This window comes from Aulostomus chinensis, chromosome 5 (genome assembly GCF_037954235.1).
Source record: "Aulostomus chinensis isolate RoL2024-O1b breed Wild chromosome 5, RoL_Achi_v1.0, whole genome shotgun sequence".
Taxonomy (NCBI): Eukaryota; Metazoa; Chordata; class Actinopteri; order Syngnathiformes; family Aulostomidae; genus Aulostomus; species Aulostomus chinensis.
In genome coordinates, this window is record NC_141324.1 from 8,741,290 (window position 1) to 8,758,433 (window position 17,144).

The 17,144-nt window shown below is 47.6% G+C and overlaps 3 protein-coding genes across 6 annotated transcripts in view; 2 read left to right on the top strand and 1 right to left on the bottom strand.

Moving 5' to 3' along the window:
* Nucleotides 1–387: 387 nt before the first annotated feature.
* Nucleotides 388–5,234, top strand: gorasp1a (golgi reassembly stacking protein 1a). The gene is made up of 9 exons (XM_086202938.1): nucleotides 388–529; nucleotides 1,328–1,408; nucleotides 1,512–1,715; nucleotides 1,805–1,891; nucleotides 2,007–2,137; nucleotides 3,100–3,232; nucleotides 3,384–3,507; nucleotides 3,600–3,743; nucleotides 3,845–5,234. Exons 1-9 carry the CDS (start codon nucleotides 467–469, stop codon nucleotides 4,306–4,308), a joined length of 1,431 nt encoding a protein of 476 aa, XP_086059064.1. The 5' UTR covers nucleotides 388–466; the 3' UTR covers nucleotides 4,309–5,234.
* Nucleotides 5,156–15,701, bottom strand: LOC147261071 (WD repeat-containing protein 48). 4 transcript variants are annotated; one of them, XM_086202934.1, is made up of 18 exons: nucleotides 15,564–15,701; nucleotides 14,761–14,901; nucleotides 14,595–14,670; nucleotides 14,297–14,509; nucleotides 14,087–14,175; nucleotides 11,092–11,193; nucleotides 10,702–10,926; nucleotides 10,454–10,528; nucleotides 10,138–10,240; nucleotides 9,960–10,057; nucleotides 9,769–9,876; nucleotides 9,566–9,662; nucleotides 9,389–9,484; nucleotides 8,506–8,611; nucleotides 8,270–8,357; nucleotides 7,072–7,148; nucleotides 6,782–6,974; nucleotides 5,156–6,693 (listed from the first exon to the last, which is right to left on the bottom strand). In XM_086202934.1, exons 1-18 carry the CDS (start codon nucleotides 15,609–15,611, stop codon nucleotides 6,598–6,600), a joined length of 2,031 nt encoding a protein of 676 aa, XP_086059060.1. In that variant the 5' UTR covers nucleotides 15,612–15,701; the 3' UTR covers nucleotides 5,156–6,597. The 4 variants fall into 4 exon arrangements, with proteins under 4 accessions (XP_086059060.1, XP_086059059.1, XP_086059058.1 ...); XM_086202933.1 differs by having other exon boundaries at nucleotides 14,595–14,673; XM_086202932.1 differs by lacking the exon at nucleotides 15,564–15,701 and adding an exon at nucleotides 14,982–15,450.
* LOC147261072 (sodium channel protein type 5 subunit alpha-like) overlaps nucleotides 15,245–17,144 on the top strand; it is a 51,536-nt gene continuing 49,636 nt past the window's right edge. The window contains exons 1-3 of the mRNA XM_086202939.1: nucleotides 15,245–15,316; nucleotides 15,531–15,688; nucleotides 16,553–17,051. The gene's annotated coding sequence lies outside the window, so the exon portion shown is untranslated. The remainder of the gene's footprint in view (nucleotides 15,317–15,530; nucleotides 15,689–16,552; nucleotides 17,052–17,144) is intronic.

The following is a 17,144-nucleotide window of genomic DNA, read 5'->3' on the forward strand; positions in this document are numbered from 1 at the left end:
TCACTATCATCATCACACTGTGCAGCGCACTGAGGCTCGTATCTCCAAAACTACAAGGCCCAGGGATTTGCCGATTAGACTGTTGGATTCGGGCCGGTGTCAAGGACTTGGCCGCAGGCCCTAACAACGCTGCTTGCAGCTTTAATTTTCTTTTTATATCTTGATTCCCTGTCCAGTAGGTTTGCCATTCTGTAAATCCGCACTAATACTTGCGTTCTTCATGTGTAAAAGTGCAATGATGAACAAATAAACATTTTGTGAAATAAAAAGTGTTCCTGTTTTGTGTTTGTGTGCGTGTGTGTGTGTTGGGGGGCGTGCGTGCGGGTGTGTGTGCGGGTGAGTGTGTTCGATAGCTTCGGCGCTCGATTGTGTTGGCCTGCAGACAAGATGGCCGCTGACTGTCAACCGTGATCATTCTCACTCTTGTTATTTTGTTGATATTAATGCTTAAAACTTGCTGGCTGCCATGGGTTTAACTCAGAGCTCGGATGTGTCCGAAGGAGGGACGTACGGTTACCACGTACACGGCGTAAGACCTCTTTCACGATTCATTTCACAGAGAATTTGGACTCGGAAGCGTCCGGGGAACAGCAGGTTCTTTATAAATGTCACTGTAGGCTAACAGGAGGCTAAGCTAACTGGTTTCGGGAGACTCACCGGTCGAACCTGATGAGTTGGCAGGGCGCTGCTACCTGGCCGATCCAGAGAGCTGGCAGCTCCGCAGCTAGGACTTGTATCTATTCATTCATTTTACATGAAGATTCCAGGCTTCACTCCACAGTTGTGAAGCAATTCAGGGGAATCAATCAACATTCCCAAGTGGTTGTAGAGTCTTACAAATACCATCACAAACAAGAGGGAAGTTATTATCTTGACATGTTTATGCTCTTCATGACTAACGCATGAATAATGCATGAATTCCTTAATACCGTATTTTGTTGCAAAAAAGTGTTGTTCCCACGGTCCTGAAACTAATTATGAATGACGAGAGAAATGCCAAAAGTGCCTGGGTTTTTCAGTCTCTTAAATGTGCGGATTTTCTTCTACAGTGTGTTTAGTCTTGTATAACATGTCTTCATAAAGTACCAGAACTTTCACAAAAGCCGTAAAGTAATCACCAAATGTTTTGATGACATCGGTTGTGGCCCTGCAGTCCTTGGGGGGGTCCTGGCTCTGTTTTTATGCGTGTTAAGGCTACACTACTGAGTAATAACGGACCCTTAGTCATTGTTGCCAGTTACACGTGATTAGCCAGTTATTACATGTCAAAATGGCTGCTGTGAAAAGGGCCTGTAGTTTGATGATCATGTTGTGCATGTGCTTGCAGGTGCAGCCAAATTCACCTGCAGAAAAATGCGGTCTGCAACCCTTCTTTGACTTCATTCTGTCTCTGGACAACAAACGACTTGTAAGCCTGTTGAGTAGCATGGTCTTAATAAATGGAGTGCGTGCTCACAGGACTACAAACATGGAAGTGTCACCTTCACTTCAGTGTCTTCTCTGTGTGCCAGAATGAGGAAAACGACTTGCTGAAGGAGCTCCTGAAAGCCAACATGGAGAAAGCGGTCAGGATGGAGGTGTACAGCACCAGATCCCTGCGTGTTCGGGAGCTGGAGGTGGTGCCCAGTAATATGTGGGGAGGACAGGGTCTTCTGGGTGCCAGTGTTCGCTTCTGCAGCTACCAAGGAGCCAATGAGAACGTTTGGCATGTCCTGGTGAGCTGCTCCTCCACAGCCTGCTTATGAGCTCAGCTTCTGTGCCACATCTTCTTGTGTCTGATTGAAATGTTTCATTTCTCTCCCAGGACGTTGAACCCAGTTCTCCTGCTGCGCTGGCAGGGCTTCTCCCTCACAACGACTACATAGTCGGAGCAGATCAGGTGTTGCAAGATGTAAGGAGGCTCATTCATCGAGATATGAAACATCACCGCTGAAGTGAAGCTGGACCACAAGCAGGTGATGCAACATGAGCTGATCTGCTGTTGACTCAGTGCTGCTTGTCTCCAGTCCGAGGACTTCTTCTCGCTGATCGAGGCCCATGAGGGGAAGCAACTGAAGCTGCTGGTGTACAACTCCCAGACGGAGGCCTGCAGGGAGGTGGTGGTCACGCCGAACGGAGCATGGGGAGGGGAGGGCAGGTGTGTGACATCACACAGAAACAGGAAGACCAGCTACATAGTGACACTACGTTTCACCTTGAACTCTGCTCCTTATGAAACATTGTGACTGATGGTACACAGGGTCAGAGAGGGTGATAGGAGTAAACCTGGTGTCAGAGCACGCACTTGGAAGCAGAGAACACAAACAAGGTTGAACGGTCAACGAGTACGATCAGTTACAAAGACAGCAATCCCTGTTGCTTTCACTCATCCTGCCTCTGCCTGCGTCGGTCTGGCCGGCCGTACGAAAGGTGGACTCGAGATCTCAGACACAATTTGAGGGAATTTTTCTCTAAATTTGTCACCGAAATCCATTTGGACTGAAGGATGAACTAATTAGTTTGTAGTGGTGAAAGTTCAAAGGTCAACTGCTCTGTGACCTCACAAAACATGTTTTGGCTTGAAGTTAAGGCTGCCTGATTTTGGAAAAACGAACAAACCCAAAACATAACTTTATTGCGATTCTTACGACCGATGGACTGACGTTGTGATGTGATCTGTAATATCAGAGAACGTGTCTTCTATTCTTTTCATTGGAAAACCCATAAAAGTGGCAGTGGAAGATGACGCGTAGCTCTGCAGCGCTAGCAATGTGGTTGTTGCTAGTAAAATGGTATTGGGACACTCGGTTGATGAACACGTGTTGCACCTTCCTGCAGCGTGACAGTTCCATATTAGGATTTTGATGGATTGTCGAGCCCGACCGGAATTCCTGTGCTGGTATTTACCTTGACGGCGTTGGCGGCCTGCGGGGTTACCGTGAACATTTGATATTGATGGATGAAAGCGTCCATAGGGATTTTGACAAAATGATCAAAAACAAATGTCGTGCCAATAAACGACACAGGAATAGATTCAAAAATCTCTACTCTCGATGTGCAATCTACCATACAAGTTTTCTGGGGGATAAAAATTGTTGGATCTGCTGTTGTTGGTTTTAGTTTGGGTTGCGGTATCGGGTACGGCTACCTGCACCGAATCCCTGCTCATCCTGATGTACCAGTGGAACAGCCCCCCCCCCCTCCCCCTGAGGAGAGGCCGTCTCCAAAACCACCCTCCCACGGGTTCACAGAGGTACAGGCCTCAGTGCCGGTCAAAGCATCCGCTCACTCCATCTGACCATAGACCACAGTTGTAGTAGCAGTAGTAGTAGTAGTGCTAGTAGTAATAGTAGCAGTTGTAGTTCTGGTACTAGCAGTGCAGCAAATGACCTGTTTTGTTCCAGGCGCCGTTGATCGCTCCTTCAGACCAGAGTGAAGATGTGTTAGACTTGGAGCAGGTCACCCTGGAGCAGGTCACCTTGGAGCAGGCCCCCCTACCTCCGCCCGTCCAGAGGGTCATGGACCCTGGTGAGCTCCAGAGACCATCATAGGAGAGTAGATTACAGGAACTTCATCTGTACGCGAGCATGTTACCCACCTGTGCTGGGCTGTTTCTCCAGGCTTCTCTGATTCCGAAGCAGCGGTGATGACCCCTGACCCGGCTGATCTGATGGACAGGTTGGATCTGTCCATGTCCTCCATCGACATGACCAACACAGCACTGGCTATGCACGAGGAGAAGTACGGGGACATCTCTGGTGTTGGTAAGTCTGGACGGCAGCAGACAGAGGGGAGTGAGGCAATGAAGGTGGGGTGGTTGACCTCAGGCCGCCATCTTGACTGTGTCTGATTTGTTGTTGTGCAGAGGATCTGGAGGACAGTGACGTGCTCGCGTCAGCAGCAGATGAACCCTCGGACCCACTGGAGCTGAGCCCCCTGGCGGCCATGGACCTCACGTCTGCTCTCGCCTCCGCTCAAACGTCCGATTCAGATGTCCCACCGTCTCTCCTCGAGTCTGCAAACCTTCCCAGCTCTCTCTGTGAGTCTAGCAGTAGCCCGAGTCCACCTATGGGTGCCCTGTCTCTGTCCATAGATGCACTCGATCCTTCTGCTGAAGAACCAGCTGGCCCAGCTGCTATTGATCTCCCCCCCGCCTCCATCACTGATGAGTCCGCGCTGGACAACTCTGCTGCACAGGACGTGGCGGATGCAGCAGAGCCTCATGTCTTGAGCTCATCGGAGGAGCTCGATGAGCCCCAAGAGGAAGCGCCTGCTCACCACTGTGAGCACGACAGCCATGAGGAACCAGAAGAAGCTCTGCTCCAGTGAGACTCCATGGAGCCACACTGAGGAGGACAACCAAGTGGACAATCATGTTTTGAGCAACACAGGGCGCATGAGGGAAAGGGTTCTCCATCACCGCAGAAGCTCCACCACAGAAACCAGAAAGAGCTAGGCACACGTTTGGAGCTTTTCAAGTAATATTGTGTATTTTACTGAGAATTATTTCAAGTTGTAGTAAGGTTACTGATGATTTGAAAGCCAAAAAAGGTCATGTTTATCCTGACCTGGTGCAAATTTAGACTATACGGGTAGCAAGATTTGAGTCTGGCACACTAATATAGTGAGTTCTTCCAAAGATAACACTGAAGTATGGAGAAAACACACTGTACATGTAGTACAGCACTACTGCAGCTTTCAGAGGTCAGAGGAGAGTCGTCACGATCCCACATCAGTGTTACAGTGTTGGAATGACAAACCTTAAACACCACAAGGACAGGGACAAGTTATCACCCCGGGACTGGATCTGAAGTGCTGTGAGAGGTGTTCCTCCACTCAAACTGCGTTTAAGTAGTCGCTCCACACTACACCAAGAGACCAGAACGTCTGAACACTTGATGCGATTCACTTGGCCGTGCAGCCCACCGAGCTGTTCTTATGTCCCGCGTCACCTTCACCTCCCCTCTTTATTTTTGAGACCTATGCAACGTTAGACGATCCCTTCCTGTTCATAATGTAAATCCTTAGATGATGGGCTTTTATTATATGTGTGATGTATTCAGACAAATAGTGACGATGCTGCTTGTTTTTTTTAGGGGGTCTCTGTTTTTTCCACTTTCTATGTAGGTGCTAGTATGTAAAAAAAAAAAAAGTATTTTTGCAGATGTTTCATCAATGAATTACATGTTTTATTAGGAATGTCTTTTGATAAATGTGAAATGGGTGAGTATATGATGGTTAAACAATCATATCACTTAAAAAAAATTGTCTGTTTTTCTTATTTCACACATCAGCTGGTCAAGTTGCCACCGCAGGTACGATCCCCAGAAATCTGCCATTGTTAAACCATTCCAATTTATTTCTTTTAAAGCCTAAAATATACATATTTCACAAATTCTTACAACAAGGGCGATAGCAGTTCGGTGGTACCCATCCTGTGTTGGCCAATTAGAGCACATTTGATGCATTCCTGCAATGGTCAGACACATTTTCTCTCTCTCTCTCTCTCCCCCCTCATTGCAAAATAATTCCTTACAATTTGCAATGACAATGGCCTCTTCTGCTTGGTTACACACCAAGACACATGACCATTTGTTTCACTTTGGATATCCATATATGGTCTCCAGCAAGGCTCCCTTATATGTTCTCTTCATGTTCTACTAAACCTAAAATGAAATTTACATCAGGAACAGCCCTCACGCACGCTGAGGATCAGGAGATATTTCAGGTGTACATCACCTTATATATGTAAATATTTGCCAATTGCTTAGAGGACTTAGACAACTACTAACATTCTTAAGGGTAAAACAAACTTTCTGGATTGTAGTGAACACATCAAATTTATCATCCATGAGCGCCATGACCATGAATGTAATCTCAGGATTTGGAAAAATAACGGTTTAAGTAAACTGTACAACAACAAATTAAAACCAAAAAGTCATTTAAAATCAAAAATGTTGTACATATATTTACAAGAAAACAGAACATTCAGTCCATTGAGACCAGCACAGGCAAAAGAAAAGACGAGTGCTTCTGTCACGGAGGTTCAAGCTCTGCGGTACTTGGATGTCTTAGCCGAGGTTACGATCGAGTGACGATGGAAGACGCCTGCAGCAGACCAGAGGAGGACTGATGCCCCCGGGAGGGCGTGGAGTCCTGACCTGCTGGTGCTGCTGAGACAGTGGAGTGTTTGTAGAACAAGGACTGGAATGTACTAGAACTGTCTACTACATCCATGTGTGCACGCACACGCACACACACGCACACACTCGGACACAAACGTACTGCAAATTCAGTTGCTTAAGTAAAATGCCAATCAGAAGAAAACAAAACCAGCAGTCAAAATGTCAAACAAAAAGAGTAAATGAGTGCTGCAGAGTCCGCTCTTTGAGTTGTGTAAGATAAGAAAGCAGACCACTTTTTCCCAGGTGTCTCGGCTGCTCCGGCCGGTTCTGGGATGTTCCCTGTGACGCACCTCGAGCCAGGTCCTCACACGTTTGACTGGTTCTCATTGATACTGCGACTCTTGACCACACAATGGGGTTTAGGGTACTACATGTCAAAGGTGGGTGGTGATTGGCAAATGACAAAGAGTTCTTGTTTTTAAAATTCAAACTTTCACGTGGACTTCTGCCTATAGTGAAGTGTCAAGTCCCCTCCGCTCTTCCAGATAAAATGTTTGACTGTTCGCAGGTCCATGTTGGGATCCAGAACCTGGGTGAGAGATGAACAAAAAGAAGGTTAGTGTTGAGTGATGAAAAGACAAATCAGGGTTGTCCAGGTGAGGAGACAGTGGGTCCACCTGGTCTTGACACATGAGCTCAATCTTCTCCTCGGCTAGCATGGCCATGTCCTCCTCCTTCTCCTGTTCCCCGGGTTTATCGTTGGTGGAGGAGCTGGTGGTCTGCGACTCGTTGTCCAGGTTGATGATCTTCTCGTAAACGTGCTCCATCACCTTCCTCACCTGGAGCATGTCGCTGGCTGACAGCCGGTCCCTGCAGAACACACAGGTGAGCTCAGCTCGGTCAGGCTCCACGCCAGCGCTGCAGCTCTCACCATCAGAGAATCACAAGGAGGAAAGACCAAACTCACTTCTTAAGAGTCTTCGCTCCAGAGGAAGAATGGGGTTGGAGGTAGAACGGGATTTTGTTGAATTTGGGCATATTTTTCTGGGATGGAAAAAGAGCACACATGTATACAAGAATGCAGAGACAAACAGTCGCTACACATATCCGCCGTATCAGAAAAGCTCAGAGCGTTAGGCTCGCCAGTCGCTGGACGGCTCCACTGGCAGAGGAAAAGCACAGCTGGAATCCAAAGCTGAACATTTGTTGTTGTTTTCTAATTTCCCGACAGTGAAGTGACTCGGGAGCTGAGCCCTCCAGCCTGAAACATCCCGATGATCCAGTCTGGAGCTGTAGAGGACGACTGAGAGGGACACCTGGAATGTCATCCACAACATTAAATACTGTCACATTTCAGGATTCCACTGCGATGATCGGAGAAGAGAATGTCAATTCTGAGTTGCATAATCAAAAGCAGTCATGGTTTTCTAAGCATGGGTCCAAACTGAGCCACGTTATTATGATGTTTGCTCCTCTCAATGACTGACCTTTGACGTACACAACAGAGGACAACTGTCCGATCTGGGACGCACATTTAGAATGATCTTCACATTACGCTCAGGTCCCTTCACATCAGCTATCAGAGAAAATAAAATCTGTGGCCAGTCCTGTTCAATGCCGGGATTTTGTTCTTTATGTGACGACTCCTGAACGCACCACAGATACCGTTAGGCTCTTTTCTGTGGTTTCTGTGCTGGTTTCTCTTATAATTTCCACCACAGAATCACAGGAGAATTTCATGGTTGTTAAACTCACATAGCGGAGATAAAAATAAGGAGGACATCAAACAACTTGTGTCAACCAGCAAATTTTGGTCATTAATGCAGTAAATAAAGACGCAGAGGGATCAAACAGGCGGGTTTCTCATCCTGCTCCTCCACGACGGCGGCACTGGGTTAATATTGCAGTTGATGGCAGTTACAGATGAGTTCAAACGTTTGTAAAGATTAAGATCTGATGACCATCAACCGTCAACAGTACGACTGTCTTATTCGTAGCTGCTGAGAATATTGCGGAACTTGTGTGCAGTCATCCACCTTGAGCCTGGTCACCACTCTGTCGCGCTCAGATGGAGAAACGTGTACAATTCTCCTGTGCCGTCAAGCCTAAATATCTGTCTGCTCCCATCTTGCAACTTTATCCAACATCAAGGTGAAGATACTCACATCTACAGTTATATCAATAACCCACTGTGGAACGGTCTCATTCAGCAGCATGGACTCCGTCTCTCCACCAGAGTCTCTACATAGCAACCTGCAGCACACAAGACACACCAGGCAGCAGCAGTGAGGAACAGAGCCCTCTTCTCGACGACACACATCTATACAGACGGATGACATCACAGGGCCTACAGCGCAAGCCTGCCCACTGACATCTCAAAGGTCTGGTAGTGAGACGGTACCTAAAAAGAGTTCTTCCTCCTGCCTCCCCAAAGATGACTGGCGTGTGCGGCGGCACCTGGAAGTAGCCGTTTCCCTTCTGGACCCGATTCTCCTGCTCTCCGTTCACTGTGGGCATCAGAGCGACACACCCTCTGTTCACTAACGACAGCAGGAGGTGCAGTGTAGCGGACTTTTTCTGGGAGGTTGCTCACAGGGCTGGGTCCTAGCAAGAACCTCCCCCTTCTTTTAAACCTCAGTGCTTTGGTCACAATAATCTGTTACAGAATATCACCAACATTCCAAATTCAGATTCATCAAGTTCCTCGACGAGGAGTTACCCTTATTTTTGCCGGTTCATCTTGTTCAAGGTCATAAACGCAGTCACCCAACCGGAAGAAGTGAAATGTCTTGTTAAAATAGTGCGGCAGTATTTTGGAATCTGGAGGAAAAGCAGCACCGAGCAAACTTCGCTGTATCCTACATTTCTGACTCAATGCTGACTGAGCGATGTTTGAGCGTTGAGTTGAACTCGTGGCTGCAATGACAGAATCCCAGACATTTGCTGCAGCGGTGACAAGCTTTGATAGCTTCCAACTCTATTGTTCAGAAGCCCTGACCACTCATAGATGAGTCCGAGATTGGAAGTGGGCTGGCAACCATGTTCACCCGGGTCCTGTGTTCTCGTCTATGCCAACAGGAGCCTGAGCTGCAAAGTTCTCATGTGTATCAGGGTTACTTGACCTGAACTGAACGCTGATTAAAGCTGTTCCCTTTCCAGACTAAAGTCTGATGTTATCAGGTGTTTCGGTCTGTGGGGATAGGGCTCAAGGGGCTTCAGTTACATCATCATCCTCAAGAAGCTCCAGCACTGACTGACCAGCAGGCTGTCCAGCATCTCCTTACCATGGTTCACCTCGTTCTCCTCCTCGTCCATGGGGTTGATGCGAGTTCTGGGCCAGAACTCCAGCAAGGCCTGAAGCAGAAGTCCACCCAAGTTCACTGCAGACAGACATCAAAAAGTCACTTGTTATAAGCCTTTTCAGACTCTTAAAAGAAGATACCATTCAGCCGGCATCTTACATTTTGGGTCAGATCCATCAGAGCTTGAAAAACCTGCATCTTTTGCAGACACCCAGGCAGCGAAGCAGTCGCTCTCATCCAGCGTGATGGTGAGCATCTACACACACGACAGCAGAGGCAGCTATGAGACGCCAGCCAGGCTCCGGCTGACACAGCCACCGGAAGAGACCAGAGGTTCAGGAGTTCCCAGGCGTCTGACTTACCCCGGTCTTAAGATCAACGGAGAACCAATTTGGCACATAGACCATCTTGAAGCGCTTTTTAATCTCTTCGTCAAACTCCACCTTCCCCAGGTCTTCACCCTTGCAAGCCTGAAGCCAAACCAGAGGAGTGTTCACACGAACCTCTGAGGAGGAGGTTTCTGCACCTACTCATTTCTCAGCAACAGCTTTACCTTCAGGACGTCCCAGAAAGCCACATTGTTGTTGGTATCTTTGGTGAGTATGTGCCTCTTGTCATTCAGAATGTGGCACTGAATAATACTGGCCCCGCCTTCAAACACAATATTTTGTATTATATTTTAGCAAAAAACCACCAGAGATTTAAAAAATCCACCCGCCTCGGATGCTTACCCTTGATGACTTGTTCTGGCTGAGTGCACAGAGGTGTGAGAGGGGTAGTGCAGTCATTGTCGTACTCCCCGGATGATCTGAAGTTGTGCATTCCCTTTAGAGACTACACAAAAATCACAATCAACACCCCGGGGTTCAATCGCTACTTCCTCCATGCAGCAACAGCTCTGATTAATGTAATGCAATTATCTTTTGTGTATCACCCACACTGACACAAAGCTGGTTTAAAATGAGACGCAAATGACAAGAGGATTACGGCTGAACGGCATTAGACACGGCGCCAGGAGCACGTATCGCAGGAGTCACGCATGCCTACCCATTTATTAACAGATGACTTGGTGGTGGAGACCCAGATTGCTGGAGGTGGGTCAGCTGATCTGTCCAGTTCCATCTGAGCAAAAAAAGAAAGGGAGCAGAAGGATGGTGCGGGGATGAGACAGGGAGGAAAGCCCCAACACTAACCCACACCTACATTCATCTACAAGTAAACCTAACCAGTTTAAGTTACTTACATTTAGTGTCTTGGAGCAGCTGCACACCCGTGGATGTGCGGTGGCCTCTTACCTTGAGCACAGGAGCCTTCTCCTCACAGATGAGCACACGGATATCGGGGTTACGCAGGTCAGTGCAGTAGATCTTTTTGTCTCTGCCTCCAGAGTAGACATGTGTAAAGGCCTCGTTGACCTGCAGGGCCCAAACCCCTTCGTCGTGCACCCGGTAGGTGGCAATGCACCTCTGCTGGCCGAGGGACCACAGGCGGATGGTCCCGTCTGAACTGCCCGACAGGCACTGATGGGACAGACAGCAAGTTCAGATATAAAACAAACCCTCGGACATCTGCCAATTATTGTGTCACTGGGCAGTTTCTGGATCTGTGATATTTTAGCTTTTTGGATATCTTTACATGTTGATACAGCGTAAGTGTTGGTTCCAAAGGCTGAACTCTGAGGTCACCTGAGTGCCATCCCGGTTCAACAGCAACGACTTGACATTGTCTGTGTGACCCTTCAGCTTCATCAGTTTGGCGCATGTTCGTGGATCCCAGACTCTCAGAACCTGGAAACAAACCGGGAGGAGGTGAAGCCAGACGGCGGGTCACGACACTCACGACAAGACCGGCATGAATAAAGAACAGTAACAGTTCAACTGTCTAAAGGCTCTCAGAGCAAGTTTACATGAGCTGTTTTAACCATGTGACCCCCCCCCCCCCGTGGCAGAATTCACGTTAAATTTCACCACTACATAGACCCGAAATAAACAACAAGTTAGATGCGTAACATCGCTAAGATCAGACACATCCTGGCTCAAGAAGATGCAGAAAAACTAGTCCCTGCTTTTGTCACTTCCAGGCTGGATCACTGCACCTCCCTCCTACCAGGCTGGACTAATAAGTCCCTAAAGACTCTCCAGCTGGTCCAGAACGCTGCTGCTGCGTGTTGACTAGAACTGGTAGCAGAGACCAGGTCTCTCCTGGACTGCTTCTCTGCATGGCTCCCTGTTAAATTCAATTCTTCTTCTACCATCAAAGTCCTCAACAGTCAGGCTCCTTCATCCCTGACAGAGCTCCTAGTCCCCTATGATCCAGCTAGAACCCTTCACTCCCAGGATGCAGGGTTCCTGCTGGTTCCTAGAGTTCTAAAAAGTAGAATGGAGCCAGAACCTTCAGCTACCAGGCTCCCCTCCTGTGGAACCGTGTCCCAGTTTCAGTCCAGGACCCAGACCCCCTCTCTATGTTTAAGAGCAGACTTAAGACCTCCTTGTTGATCAGGCTTATAGTTAGGACTGCTTAGGCTGGCCCTTAGATCTGCTGCTATAGGCTCAGACTGCTGGGATCTCCCATGGTGCACTGGGCTTCTCTCTCCTCTACTCAAACTTGTTACTAACTTGACTTCTTCCCTGGAGCTTTTGTTGCTTTCCCACCTCCCAGATCCCTGACTGACTGCTGCTGCTGGAGGAGGCTGCAGACCTGAAGAGGCTCAACCTCTGACTTAGTGCTAGTACTGGTACTAGTACTAGTAGAATTCTAGTAGTCATCTCAATACTGTACTAACATTAACATTAGCATTGTGCTTGTGTTACTAGTGTGTTACTATCAGTACTAGTACTTCAATGCTCATACTACACCTGAGCTGATTACTTAAGTAACTGGTAGGTGTTATTATGGGTAGCTGGTTCACTGTAACTGTTGTTGTGTGTCTTTACTCTCCCATCCTCCGTCTCTCTGTCTTTCTCTCTGCTCGGCTTTCTCTTTCTGTCTTGTTTACATCCCCTTGTCTGTCTGTCATTCATTCTCCTTTCTACTCCATCTCTTTCCCTTCTTCCATGTTTGTCTCTGCCCTGCTCTCCTTCCCCCCAAACGGTCAAAGCAGACGTCCGTCCCCACTGTTCCTGGATCTGCTCCACGTTCCAGGCAGGTTTTCATCTCTGCTGTCTCAGATGCGCTTCCTCATGGAGACTTGTAGGGTGTAAGTTAATGTAAAGAGTGTGATTCTGGAGCTGCTCTACTAATAAAGAGAACTCTTGTTGTGATTTGACACGATGCAAATGAGTGGCTTTGACTTGACCAGCTGGTCTGACGCATCATAAAGATGCAGACATATTAGAAGTATAGCAATCCACTTCGATAATTGGATTTTTCTCAGTCAGTCCCTACTGAACCCCAAACTCTATGTGCAGCTATTTGTGGAGCAAATTCCATGATTCCCAAACTTTTCTGGCTTAACTTAAAAAAATAAATAAATAAAAAATAAAAATGAAAAAATTCCAGGTTTGGAAATTGAAGTTTTCAAATTCCAAGACATTTCCAGGTTTGTGATGATCATCGTATGAACACTAATAAGACAACAGATTCTCATTTTGAGGTGGATTACTGAAGCACTAACTGCTGGATCCCACCGGGGCGGCCATTAGACATGCTGCTGAGGTGCATTTGACAAGTTTGCCAGAAGCATCTGTCCACCCGGCTCCACTAAACACATGCCTAATCTATTCTAATGGAAGCCAGATCCAGCTGAAGCGAGCAGGGCAGGGGCTGAGACCGAACCCTGCCTGATCGAGTCACCTTGTCAACGCGGCATCCAGCAGGATTTCCACAGTGGCTGTCGAAAGTCATCTTCCACGCTGAAACACAGAGGCTAACTGGACGACATCAACCTGACTGGCGTACTTGCAGCCTTGAACAATCTTTCTAAATACTAGATGATAGTGGACAGCACTTGAACAGATGCTTCACGACCATAGCTGGACTCATTCAAGCTCACACTGATGGAGTGTTGAGGGGTTCAGCATCACTTCATCAGTCTCTAGTGGATGTGACCCTTTATTTACTAGACAGCCAGTCACGCTGCACCGGTCAACAGTTCATGCCTGCTACACCCCACAGGTCACAGACTGAGACACTGGTGATACCCCACAAAAGGGTGAAAACACACAGGGACTTAGCTGTCCTGGCCCTCAGGTACAAAAAGACAGCGAGACAACAGTCTTCTGCTGCGACTTCCTGCCCCACAGCCTCAGACATCAGAGTGCCTACAGCATTTTACATCGTGCTCCAGTGGTCCTGTCTTTTATCAGTTCGTAAAACACTTTAAACCCAGGTTTTCAGAGATGCTACATAAAGAAAATGTACTTGTATTACTTTTCTGAGTAGGCTAAAGCACAACAAAACAGGAAACTACGACACCCAAACAAAACCAAACAGTATCGATCCCATTATGATCCAATCAGCGAGTCAACTAAGTCAGCCGGATAGAATACTGATCTTGAAAGGCTCCTGCTGGTGTGTGTGTGTGTGTGTGTGGGGGGGGGGGGGGGGGGGGGGATGAACTTGTGCACAGGATGAAACTAAACCACACTGTAGCAAGAACGCAGCACAGACCACCCCAGCAAAAACCAGCACTCAGCTCGTGTGTGTGCCATGTGTGTGCGTGTGACTGATGCGAGCTCAAACCTTCTCTGTCGATCCTGATACAATAACTGTTCCCATCTGGTTCATAGCCAGACTGTAGATTGAGTCCTTGTTCCCACTGAGAGATGAAGCTGTCAGAAGCAGACAAAACAAAGTCAAGTACAGAACATCAATATACCCACAGAACGCAAAAATTAAACAACAGCGTTGAGTCCCAAAGGGGCTGCAATGATGACAAAGAACTTTGCTTACTGGTGACGGTGTTGTTGGAAGCCGTGAGCGCTGTTAGCGTGTTCACATCCCAGAGAAAGATCTGCCGGTCCAGGCCTGCTGATGCCACCAGCTCCTTATCCTTAGCATAGGCCAAAGCTTTCACGTAGTCTTTGTGTGTTCGTAACGTTGACATGCAGAAGCCTTTGTGGGCGTTCCATACTTTGACTGTTGTATCCGAGGAAGCAGATATCACTTCATGGACCAGCGGGATAAAATGACAGCATTAGAGGCTGAAGTGACGAATTATAACATGAAACTGGTGTCTGATTTCACTCACATGTTTTGCCATTGCAACAGAGAACTATGTCATTCACCCAGTCGGTGTGATGCTCCATCGAGGCAATGTAGGGGTCCTGCTACAGTGAAGGGGAAGACACATTTAGACACACAGTGACTGAACAATGAGAGTGGAACATTCCAACAATGACGACAAGAAGCTCTACTTTATGCTGGTAGACGCTCCATATCCGGATGATTGAGTCCCTCCCAGCAGTGAAGAGCCGGTTGAGCGCAGGGTCCAGCTGGAGAGCATTCACCCCATTTCGATTGTACTTCTCCACCTCATCTCTAATGACATAAGACACCTGAAACACCGGCAGGAGGGGAAAGAAACCTGTAGTAAAACTGATGCTCCCACAAAGTACGGCAACGGAGAAGTTTGCACCTTCATTGTGGAGACAAGTGGAGTTAGCCGAGGCAAATGTGGCCTAGCTTGATGGCACGTATGAGGGAAAACCACAGCTAATTTAGTCATTGTCCAAAATGACTTATATATGACGTCAAGCGTGCCGTGAATTGGTAAAACTGGAAACTGGTGAGGCACGCTGTTGTACTACCGGTATAACCTACGTCCGTCGAGCCAGCAATTAGACAGAGCCCACCAGCAGCGAAGCTAAGCCGCGTTTAAGCCTGGAATAACAATAAAAACGCAACTGAGACAGCACATTAGTCTTTGGTGTTCTGAAACGAGAGTAACAGTTCCATCCAAACATTTGACACGTAGGTGCTGGTGAAACGCTGGAAAAAGGGTGTATTATTCCGATGCCAACGTTAGCATTAGACGCTAAACACTACCGTAAGCTAAGCTAGCCAAATTAGCCGGCTTGAGTCATGACTCATAACAGGATCGTTGCTCACTGATGGCGGTTATTACTGTTAATGTCACATCCGGGACGCACTTTTTCCAACAGACGACCGTCTGCTGTCGTTCCAGGCCGTCAACAGTAACGCGACTACTACACTTTACCTGCACTTTTCTCCGCCCAGCAGCATTTTGCCTGTGATGCGTGGCCATCTTGCATGTTGACAGTCAATCCATGTGATGCTACATCCCGGGGAAGAAAGCAAACACCTCGCACCTGAGCTCTGTGGGTAATGTAGTTTTCCACTGTCGGCGTCATTCTCCTGAATACAGTTTTCCAGCGGGGTCCCATAAAAACGAGATACCTGGGTGTCGTAAAAGAAAACACACCAACCTAAAGAAAGCAGTTTTTTTAATTGATTTTGAATATTCCGTCAAGCGCCATTCATAGTCTACCAGCTAATTTACATAAACCATACAGATGTTGATCGATGCTCAGTAGTGACGATTAATTTCCTGCCACGAGGTTTTAGACTTTAAGTCCAAATCAAGTTTTTATATTTTATTTCTTGTGAGGGACAACTACGGTCGTGTTCTTGTTCGTGGTGCAGCGGTGCGATCGCGCAGAACTCGAAAACCTCCGATTTAGACGTTTCTAGTGTTAGCCACTAGGGGGCGCAACGACGAAGCGCTAAACCAGAGAGCCTCGCCCAAAGCCGCACAATATCCCAGTCTCAAAAATAAATTCATACACTGAAATGAGTTAAACAGTGTAAAGTTTTTGTTGACTTGTGTGCCTTGAACTTTTAGTCATGCACTTTTCTTGCAAACTCTTCTTTATGAGCTGCTGTCGGTGTCGAGCGCGTCCGCTTGACCTGCAGGATGTTTCAGGGTGTGATCAAACCACGCAAAGATCCTTTCCTCAACAAAATCTTCTCGTGTCCTAAAACCTCATAAACCAGTCTGACATGCGTCACCCCCCCCCCCAACACACACACACACACACACACACACACACACACACACACACACACACACACACACACACACACACACACACTTTTCTCCTCCATGAGACCCTATTGTTGCGTGTATGGGCTTTGAGATGTGGGAAGTTTGCCAGCTCTCTCAGCATCTCTCCCTGTCAAATCTAGGTGTGACGCAGGGCATGTATGGAGGCAGTAATCCCCTGACGTCCCGCCGCATCCTCCCTCCCTCGAGCTCTGGCTCAAGGGCAAATGGAGGTGCGACTCCCCCGCTGCTGCGCAGCTGCCGAGGACAGCATACGCATCCTCTCATCCCTCAGCGGGGACAGACCGTCCCTCCGTGGATTGAGCGCAGAGGGGCCACTCTCATGGGAGACAAGAGGGCAACTTGTACCACTTGTGCATGTGTGGCAGGTTTCAATATGTGCAACATAAGGTGATCGAACTTGTGGCACTCGTCTCAAGTCACTTTTGATCGCAAAACTCTGGATTCCAGTGACATCGCGCACTTCTCAGTCCTGTTCCCGGAGTTTTCCCCTCCATCATGAAGCGGAATAAGTTTTGAAAAGAAGACATGGATTTTGCACGGAGGGTTTGGCACTTCCTTCCTCTGAATCCCCACCGTTTTAACTCTGGAAATGAAGCAGTGAATCTCAGAGTTTTATACGTAAGTATCTCATCAGAGGGTTTCTGACCTTCATCTTATCATCACGACACAAAGTGACTTTTGGCTTTGCTTTATTTCTTCATAATGCTGAGT

What these genes read in the sequence shown, in the direction of transcription:
- gorasp1a (XM_086202938.1), top strand. Translation starts at nt 467, where the DNA reads ATGGGTTTAACTCAGAGCTCGGATGTGTCCGAAGGAGGGACGTACGGT. An exon ending in ACGGTTACCACGTACACGGC is followed by an intron (nt 530 to 1,327) that starts GTAAGACCTCTT and finishes ATGTGCTTGCAG; the next exon opens with GTGCAGCCAAATTCACCTGC. An exon ending in CTCTGGACAACAAACGACTT is followed by an intron (nt 1,409 to 1,511) that starts GTAAGCCTGTTG and finishes TCTGTGTGCCAG; the next exon opens with AATGAGGAAAACGACTTGCT.
- LOC147261071 (XM_086202931.1), bottom strand. Translation starts at nt 15,071, where the DNA reads ATGACTAAATTAGCTGTGGTTTTCCCTCATACGTGCCATCAAGCTAGG. An exon ending in TATCAGGATCGACAGAGAAG is followed by an intron (nt 11,194 to 14,086) that starts GTTTGAGCTCGC and finishes GTTTGTTTCCAG; the next exon opens with GTTCTGAGAGTCTGGGATCC. An exon ending in AGAAGGCTCCTGTGCTCAAG is followed by an intron (nt 10,529 to 10,701) that starts GTAAGAGGCCAC and finishes TTTTTTGCTCAG; the next exon opens with ATGGAACTGGACAGATCAGC.